The sequence below is a fragment of the Heteronotia binoei genome, chromosome 2 (genome assembly GCF_032191835.1).
Source record: "Heteronotia binoei isolate CCM8104 ecotype False Entrance Well chromosome 2, APGP_CSIRO_Hbin_v1, whole genome shotgun sequence".
NCBI classification, from domain to species: Eukaryota; Metazoa; Chordata; class Lepidosauria; order Squamata; family Gekkonidae; genus Heteronotia; species Heteronotia binoei.
In genome coordinates, this window is record NC_083224.1 from 92,401,928 (window position 1) to 92,410,999 (window position 9,072).

General features: G+C 43.9%; 1 protein-coding gene across 1 annotated transcript; it reads left to right on the forward strand.

Annotated features, from left to right (window-relative positions):
• The first annotated feature begins 397 nt into the window (after positions 1–397).
• Positions 398–7,401, forward strand: RBM15 (RNA binding motif protein 15). The gene has a single exon (XM_060231621.1). The coding sequence runs from the start codon at positions 552–554 to the stop codon at positions 3,393–3,395; it is 2,844 nt and encodes a 947-aa protein (XP_060087604.1). The 5' UTR covers positions 398–551; the 3' UTR covers positions 3,396–7,401.
• The last annotated feature ends 1,671 nt before the right edge of the window (positions 7,402–9,072 follow it).

A 9,072-nucleotide genomic window follows, 5' to 3' on the forward strand; every position in this document is an offset into this window, starting at 1 on the left:
GCACGTGGCTACAGAATCTTGACCGCCAGTTGAGACGGTTATGAGCGGCATCCTCTTCGTCCAATCAAATCAAAGACAGCCCATCTAGACAATTATAGCGAATACGAGCAGGGGAAAGTAGAATCACGGATGCTGGGCGGGAGGGCACTGCTTAGAAACTATTACGGATAGAGAAATAACTACTACTGATACGGTTATTATTCAAAGAAAACGAAGCCGGGCTGCTGTCGCCCCAGAAAAAGACCTATACGACGGCTCCTCTGCTATTCTATCCGCTAAGGCTCTAGAACGTTAAGAACGACAAGAGCGCTGTCTAATGAAATAATGAGGGATGAAAAGGGCGGGTTTTCCGCTTCCGGGGCTCTAAGGACAAGATTTTATATTCCCTACACTGACAGATGATTTATGCAATGAGAGTGATGCGTTTAGACGAAGCTGTCCAATGGCTGCCGAGTGGGCGGAGCTCGCTTCTGCAGGAGGTTCCAAGATGGCGGCGGGTGCGTGAGGCGCGACACTGAGCGCGCGGTTCTCTTTCGCAGTCACTTGCCGCCATGAAGGGCAAGGAGCGTTCCCCAGCCAAGGCCAAGCGGTCCCGGGGTGGTGACGACTCCTGTTCGGCAAGGAGTGAGCGGAGTAGCAAGAAACCAAGCAATGGCGGCGGGAAATCCGCGGGTGGCGGCTCCAGTGAGGGTGGTAGCAGTAGCCGCCGGAGCCTTCACCTGGAGAAGGCCAGTCGGCCCAGCAGCCGCGAGTACGAGTCTACTACGGTGAGCGGCGGCGGAAGCAGCAGCCGTCACGGCTACAGCGGTAGCAACAGCAGTAGCAAGAACGCGGAGTCTTCGTCCTCGCGTGGCAGCAGCAGCCGCGGCGGTGGGGATTCCCGAGCGCCCCCCTCTGACTCCGGCAGCAGCAGTGAGTACAAGACGCTGAAGATCAGCGAGTTGGGCTCCGCGCTAAGCGACGAGGCCATAGAGGACGGGCTTTTCCATGAGTTCAAGCGTTTCGGAGACGTAAGTGTCAAGATCAGCCGCCTCCCGCCTGGAGCTGGCGATGAACGGGTAGCCTTTGTCAACTTCCGCCGCCCAGAGGACGCCCGGGCTGCCAAACATGCTCGTGGCCGCTTGGTTCTGTACGACCGGCCGCTGAAGATCGAGGCTGTTTATGTGGGGAGCAGCAGCGGAGGAGGAGGGGGAAGCGGCCGGCGGCGCAGCAGTCGTTCTCCGGCCTTTTTAGACAAAGAGTCGCCCTATGGAGCTACAGCGGTGGGTGTAGCGGCTGCAGCAGCCGCGGCGATCAGGCATCCTGCTACTGGGGCTACGCAGAGGGCACTTTCTCCAGCTGGTGGAGGAGCAGGGTTGGGCTACAGAGACTACAGGCTACAGCAACTTGCCCTGGGCCACCTGCCACCACCCCCTCCTCTGCCCAGGGAGCTGGAAAGAGAACGGGATTATGGGGGCTTCTATGACCGGGTGAGGCCTGCCTATAGTCTGGATCGAGTGGCTGGGGTGGCAGCGGTGGCAGCTGCTGCAGGATTTCGTGGGGTTGGTGGCACAGGAACTGCCAGTGAGGAAGAAATCAGCCCTGAGGATGACCAGAGAGCCAACCGTACACTGTTCCTGGGCAATTTGGATATAACGGTGAGCGAGTCTGACCTTCGTCGGGCATTTGACCGCTTTGGGGTCATCACTGAGGTGGACATTAAACGGCCATCCAGAGGTCAGACTAGCACTTATGGATTTCTCAAATTTGAGAACTTGGATATGGCCCACCGGGCTAAAATAGCCATGTCTGGAAAACTGCTGCTGCGGAATCCTCTCAAAATTGGCTATGGTAAGGCTACACCTACCACACGACTCTGGGTGGGTGGCTTGGGTCCTTGGGTGCCATTGGCTGCTCTTGCCAGGGAATTTGACCGTTTTGGAACTATTCGCACCATTGATTATCGGAAAGGTGACTCATGGGCCTATATCCAGTATGAGAGCCTGGATGCTGCACAGGCTGCTTGTACCCACATGAGGGGCTTTCCTTTGGGTGGGCCAGACCGCCGTCTGCGAGTGGACTTTGCTGACACTGAACATCGCTATCAGCAGCCCTACTTGCAGCCACTGCCACTTCCCCCTGCCCACTATGATTTGGTGGCAGAAACATCTGCCTTTGCAACACATCGCGGAGCTCCACCTGATCCACTCCGGGGTGCTCGGGACAGGACACCTCCACTGCTATATGGAGACCGTGACAGAGATCTCTATCCTGAGACAGAGTGGGTGCCTCCACCACCTCCTGTTCGGGACAGAGGTAATAGGGGAACTGTCTATGATGCACTTGAAAGTCTGGAACGCCGGCGAGATGGCTGGTCTCTAGAAAGAACCCGTGGGGAGAGGGAACTAGGCAGTAGCAGTAGGGACCCAACAAGGAAGCGAAGGCTAGTGGAGGATGGAGGGCGGCATTTGGACCGTTCACCAGACAGTGAACGATCTTCATCTCGAAAGCGGCACTGCCCTGCTGTGTCCTCTCCACAGGATCGTAGTCCTGAGCCAGGCGTGGGCAGAGACCGCTACAGCAGTGATACAGAACGGCCATCCTCCCGTTTGCTCCTCTTGGATCGTCCTTCTCCAATTAGAGAGCCGCGTAGGGGTAGCTTGGAGAGAAGTCAGAGTGAGAAGCGTGACCGTAAGAGCTCAGCAGAAAGAGAGAGAAAACACCGTGCTCTTGTGTCAGCTACCCCCCAAGAATGTAAGAGCCCAGCTAAAAAGGATGAGCATGCTTCAGAAGGGAGCAGTGGTGGGGGCTCTCGGCTGAAACCTCCACCCCAAAAGCAGCAGCAGCAGCAGCAACAACAGGATGGAACCTCAAAGTCTGGGTCCTCCCCCAAATTATGCCTGGCCTGGCAAGGAATGCTTCTGTTAAAAAACAGCAATTTCCCATCTAATATGCACCTACTTCAGGGGGATTTGAGTGTGGCCAGTGGTCTTCTAGTAGAAGGAGCAACTGGTGGCAAAGTTGCCCAGCTAAAGATCACCCAGCGTCTTCGTTTGGACCAACCCAAGCTGGATGAGGTTACCCGTCGTATCAAAGTGGCAGGGCCCAATGGATATGCTATTCTTCTGGCTGTGCCTGGTACCACGGAGAACCGTGCCTCATCTGGGGCTGGTGAAGCTAACACCACCTCTACACAGCGTCCACTCAGAAACCTGGTGTCCTATCTTAAACAAAAACAGGCAGCTGGGGTGATTAGCCTCCCTGTAGGAGGCAACAAAGACAAAGAAAACAGTGGGGTTTTGCATGCTTTTCCACCCTGTGATTTTTCTCAGCAGTTTCTGGATTCTACAGCCAAAGCCTTGGCTAAATCAGATGATGACTATTTGGTCATGATCATTGTCCGTGGTGCATCTTAAAACCCTAATACTTTCTGTTTACCCTGCTCTTCATACAGCCCCTTAGTTCAAATGTCTGCCAGGTGCTATGCGCTAAGCCTTAGCCAGCTCCCTGAGTATAATTTTAATTAGATCTGTAGATAACATTATCTTCCCTAATTTTCTATAAACTCTTTAGAAGGCAGACATGATATCTACTTGTTAATATGACTAGACTACCTTTGATTGTCTTGCATATATGCAGGTAGAAGGAAGGGAAGGTCTCCTTCAACTGAAATATGAAACCCAGAAAAAGTTTGACCTTTTTTTAGCTTTTAACTTTTTGTCCTTTTTCATTTCATAACTTTTTAAAAAGCAAATATAAAAATGCCTTCCCTATGTGTACAAATTTGAGCAACTATAAAACATTCATGACCCATATACTGTCACAAGACTAAAAAGACAAGTAAATATTAGAAGTCTTTGGGCTTGTTTTCAGTGAAGGCCTGAGACTAAAAATCAAAATAATTCCTGCATCAAGAACATGAAAAATTAAAATTTGACATTACTTCACTCAAGGTTGACTTCCACCTTGGCAGATGCCTTCACGGTACACATGTCATCTTTAACTGGGTATTAGTTTGGGAATTTTGCCAAGTTCACAGAAGGCATGGCCACCAAGAATGCTTTAAACAAGCATATTTTGTTTTTGTTTTGAAACCCATGTGAATTTTTGTAATACCTGATAAAGAGCCAAGAGCTTTGCTGTAGTCCATTACCATCTTGTGCTTCAGTATGCAAGAAGCAGGTGCTTATAAGACAACTGTGATTACTTGCATTTTTTGTTCTTATTGCCCTTTGCTAAGTGTGGTAGGTACAGTGAAATCTAAATGTAACTTGGAAATAAGTATAACTTTCAGAGATGGCTTTTAATTTAGGTGGAAAGTTCCACCACACAACCATTTAAACATCATTTTATCCCTTGTTAATAGAAATACTACCTGCTAGACATTTTCAGGTGAAATATAATGGGCATTATGCAAGGTTTTATAGTCATCTGGATAGCACTGTTTTAATCTTGACATTTTTATAATTGTCTTGTATTTCCAGATGTTGAGGAAGCTGGCTACTTTGTTCACAAAACATAATTTATTTGAAAATGAGCTTTTAAATAGCTCTTTCATAAATGCTCCATTACTAGAAAAAATACTTTTTCAGATTTATGGAATTGTTTACCTTATCTCTTTAGTCCCAATTTTTTGTTATCTAAAATATTGCAGTAGCCCTTAGATATTGAAGAACGTTATTTGATTAGTTTAAGATAGTTTTGCCCAGGTACAGAGGATTAATGTTCTTTAAAATGTGGCTGAGTGAACAATGATATGCTGCTCAGTAAAGTAGCTTGTGCTATTTATACAGTCACCTTATAGAACAGACAGTTCACTTCCAAAACAAAATACTTTATTTTCATTCTTAAAACTGTGACTTTAGTAGCTGAAAGACCCACATGGAGTAAAAACAAGACTGAAATAATTCCATTGGTTCAAAATACAGATTGAGAATTAGTCATCTTGTAATGCCCATTAGAGATATGACAGCCTTGGAGTATAAAGTTAGAGACCTTTACAGCGCAGACAGAAAATTAGCAATTCTTCTTGCTATTAATAATGAGAACAGAATAATAATTTAAAATTGTAACACCAGCCTAAGGAGGTGTTTTAGATTTTCCATTTTTAAACAATGTTGGTAGGTCAGGTTTATGCTCCAAGTTACTGCATAACATTAATGCTACTGTGTTATCTGTCACTGTGTTTATCAGGCACTGATGGTGAATTACACCGTACTGTATTTGTTTGGAGAGGTAGCCTGATCAGTTTGATAATTTAAAGATAGTCACCCATTATTCAAAAATACAAAATGTATGTGTGTTCAGTTTCAGAAGTCAGAAATAGTGCGTGTTAAATCTAATATGCAATACTCTTGTTTGTTAAAAGCTTTGTGGAACTTCAGTTTGAGGTTAATTGTGTGGAAATGCCTGCTTACTAGCAGATCTGCTGGAAACCAGGTGTTGGAGAAACTGCACCATGGACTCTTTCTCATTGAAAATGAAAACAAATTATGTTCTGCTGCTTATCTTCATGACGAAGTGCATAATGGTTAAGTGAAATGGGCAGTAAAATTGCAGATGCCAGTTTTTCCAAACCCTTATTTACAAGTATTGGATTTAAGTGGCCCATTTGTATCCAGAGAAGATAAATTAGAATTGTAGGTGCCCTTTATAAGACAAAACATTTTATGATTTCAGCACTTAGCTGTAACTGCCCTGAAATCTAAATACGCTTTTTTTTGTGTGTGGCTGTATTCTTTGTTCTGAGTATGCAAAGCAGTGCAATTACTCACTTGAGCCATCCTGGCAAATAATTCAGCACTAACAGAAGTTGAATTTAATGCCACTTCTACACAGATGAAAATAGGGTTGGGGAATTGCTGTCTCAGCATGTAGCACAATGGGGTTTTAGTAGGGGCAGTAAATACTTGAATGCTACATGTATCTTCAAGTCTGTCTTTCTCCATTTGTGTACGTTGCATTAGAATGGAGGGTTGACATTTTCTGAACATCATCTTGGGATTTTGGGTTGTTTTTTTCACAGTTTGGGGAGATGAACATAAGCATACTATAATTAATATTTTTTTCAATTGGAAACTTAAACACTTGTTCTAGTGAGTAGTAACTGGGCATGCTTGGAAATTCAGTACATGGACAATGCAGTGCAGCATGAGCTTAAGGCTACCTAGTTACTGTGAGATCCACTTCTGTATTATGTAGAGTGGGCTTTTGAGTTTGGTTAGTTTGGAGGAGAATACTGGAAACAGAAGCTTAGCATTTTTTAAACAATTTTTACTAAGATGAGAAGAAAACGCTTGGACAACATAAGTAAGCCACTGGAGAGTAGCCGCAGCTTAGAGGAAAATGTTATCGAGAATGTGTCCTATAGACCACCTGGAATTGGATGCTAAATGGAATATAGGGGCTGACTGTAAAATACATGTAAGGGACCTGATGAAATAGCTTAATTTGAGAAGTAATTGGCTGTAAAGAAATCATTGTAAAAAAACCCTAGATTTTCCTAGTGTATCTTTAATTTTTTTCAGGTAGAAATATATTCCAGGTGTTTCATTGAAGATAAACATTTCCAGTAATTCCTGCCCAAACCACAGTGTTTTGGAAAAACTGGCTGAATATTGCTATACTTGTATAAAAATTAAGAATGGGAGGGAATATCTGATATATATCACAAGATATTTTTTCTCTAGTAATTGATGAGCCTTTGGAGATATACAGCCAAGTGAGAAAAAGTTCACAAACAGAACACTAAAATTCCATGTTCTAGTTTGAGTTGCCTTTTTGAAAATGAGAAATTGCATGAATCTTAAAATAATTCAGTTTTTTTTATCTCCTGGGTTTTTACCATACCACTCTGTAAACTACATTTTTAACCCCCTGAACTGTTCATTGTGCATCTACATAGAAGTTAATTAATTTCAAATGTCTTGTGCCAGTGAGGGTTGATTGGTGCTTTCAGAGTAAAAGCCTTGTTGTTCTCTGTCTGTAATATTAGGGAGAGGGCAAATCTGTTATAAACATTTGTACTGAATAACCTCTTCTTCCCTCCTGAAAGCAAGGCTGGTGAACTGCCGAAGACAACAAGGGATTCCAAGCTCTAATGGACCTTTGCGAAGAAAAGTTTTGGCTTGTATGGAATTTACATGGGCCTCATGGAAGAAAGCTTATCTGTTTAGTATTTGTGCATTTACTAAAATGGCAGCTTAAAAAAAGTTGTGTATCTGCTATTGTGATGCCAATGCCCGTGTTTTAAGTGGAAAATTGACCTCTTTGCTTTGTGCTGTGTACACAAGATTTCTGCAAAAGTAAAGGAAAAAACATTTTTATGGCTCACACAGCTTAAAGTAGCTGTCACTCAAAACATGCGCTCACAGTCGAGCTGATTTTGTTTCATTCTAAATAAATTGTTTCTTTTGAGGAAAATGGTTTTTCTGCCTGGAAATGAATTGACGACAAACCTTTGACCCCTTTGTTTGCAGCTGTGGGGGTACTTTGCCGCTGCTTCTCCTCCTCGATCTGATAGTTGTTGGTCTCACACAAGAAGCAGGGAGACCTACGCTTTGATATTGACCATCCTGTTGTATCAGATCTGAAGAAATCTCTAGTCTGTTGTGTTACTGTGTCCCCTTGTTTACAGTGAATGGGGATCAATGGCTGCTATCTCCTCATCTATTCGAGGAAATGGTGCTGTTGCTGGCATGCAAGAAACAGGGAAAGCATCTTAAGTCTCAGAACAGTGTACAAATCTGGGACTTTGTTGATTTTGAAGAGCTGGAGTTCCTGAATTTAAGTTCTTGATTTGTTTTGTTCATCTAACGTGTTTGGCCTTAGTTCTGATTTTAGTTTGAAGAAAGTTTGAAATTACTTTGCATCTTGCGCATAAAACCTTTTCACCAAATTGAAAAAAAGAAAAAATAACTCCTAATATTAAGTGATAGCACGTTTCCAGACATACTTGAAGAGCTCCTCAACATCCAGGGGCTTTTCACAAGAGTTATACAGTCCTGGGTGTAGTTCTGAATGGATGAAGAGTTCCTGAGAGCTAGAGTGCTGTCATTAAAACGTGTGCCACTGGTGTTGGTGCTGTTACTTGACCAGTTTTGAAGCAAATGCTCTACACACCTTGGATGTGCATGCAACCTTGATCGTTTCATAGGTACCACTGCAAACTTGTAGTTTGTAGTACAGATGATGAGAGGAGGAAAAAAGTGGTGACACTTTGAAAAATATGTGCTATAATTCCTGCATTTGGGGCTCTTGAGCTTTGGAAAGCTGTTCCCACAGTGCAGGAGTACAACTCTTTGCTGCAGGAGACTTTGGGGCACAGCTGACAACACTTCACCAGAGGTCAAGAGGAAGTGCACAGTGCTGCACCTGCACCGTGGCTGCAGAAACTGCATTTGTTTGCCTGTCTGTTTTAGAATTAACTAGTTGCCATTTGACATGCAGATGGAAGACACCTTGAAATGCAAGCTTGCTCTGGTTGCCTTGAAATGTTTAACGTATTGTGGATAAAGAACACTAGCACTGTCCTGTATCCATGCAGGATGATTGCTAGGCAGCAGGTGCTTATCAACAAAGGATACAACGATTGTGTTCTACAAATTATCTGTTCCCATGGCAATCTGCTGTATAAAACTCTTAAACAGGTAAGGGGGTTTTAAGAGGTCAAACTAAATTGTAATTCTAGGGATCTGGGGTTACTGCTTTAAACCTTTTCTCATAGCCTCCAGACCATCATGTTACTGGTTAACGTTTACTAACCTATCCCATGGTAATGACTTCCAGTCTGAATTAATACTAATACGATACTTGTCGCTGTCAATGTCATTTTTCAGTTAGTTTCTGAGTGTCTTTAATTATGCAGATTATTGGGGGTGTACAGTACTGATCCAATAATAAATGTTAACATTTCTGTTGGGCAACCTAGACTGCTGCAATTTAGCCTGGTTACAGTAGCTGCTTCAGACATGGTTTCCTGTGTAAATATTACTGTTTTGTAAGAATAACTGCACCATCATGTGAAGAAGCCACAAATGTGTTTTATTTGCTGTACACTCTGCAATATAGACACAAGTGTGCTCATCGGTGACT

What these genes read in the sequence shown, in the direction of transcription:
- RBM15 (XM_060231621.1), top strand. Translation starts at nt 552, where the DNA reads ATGAAGGGCAAGGAGCGTTCCCCAGCCAAGGCCAAGCGGTCCCGGGGT.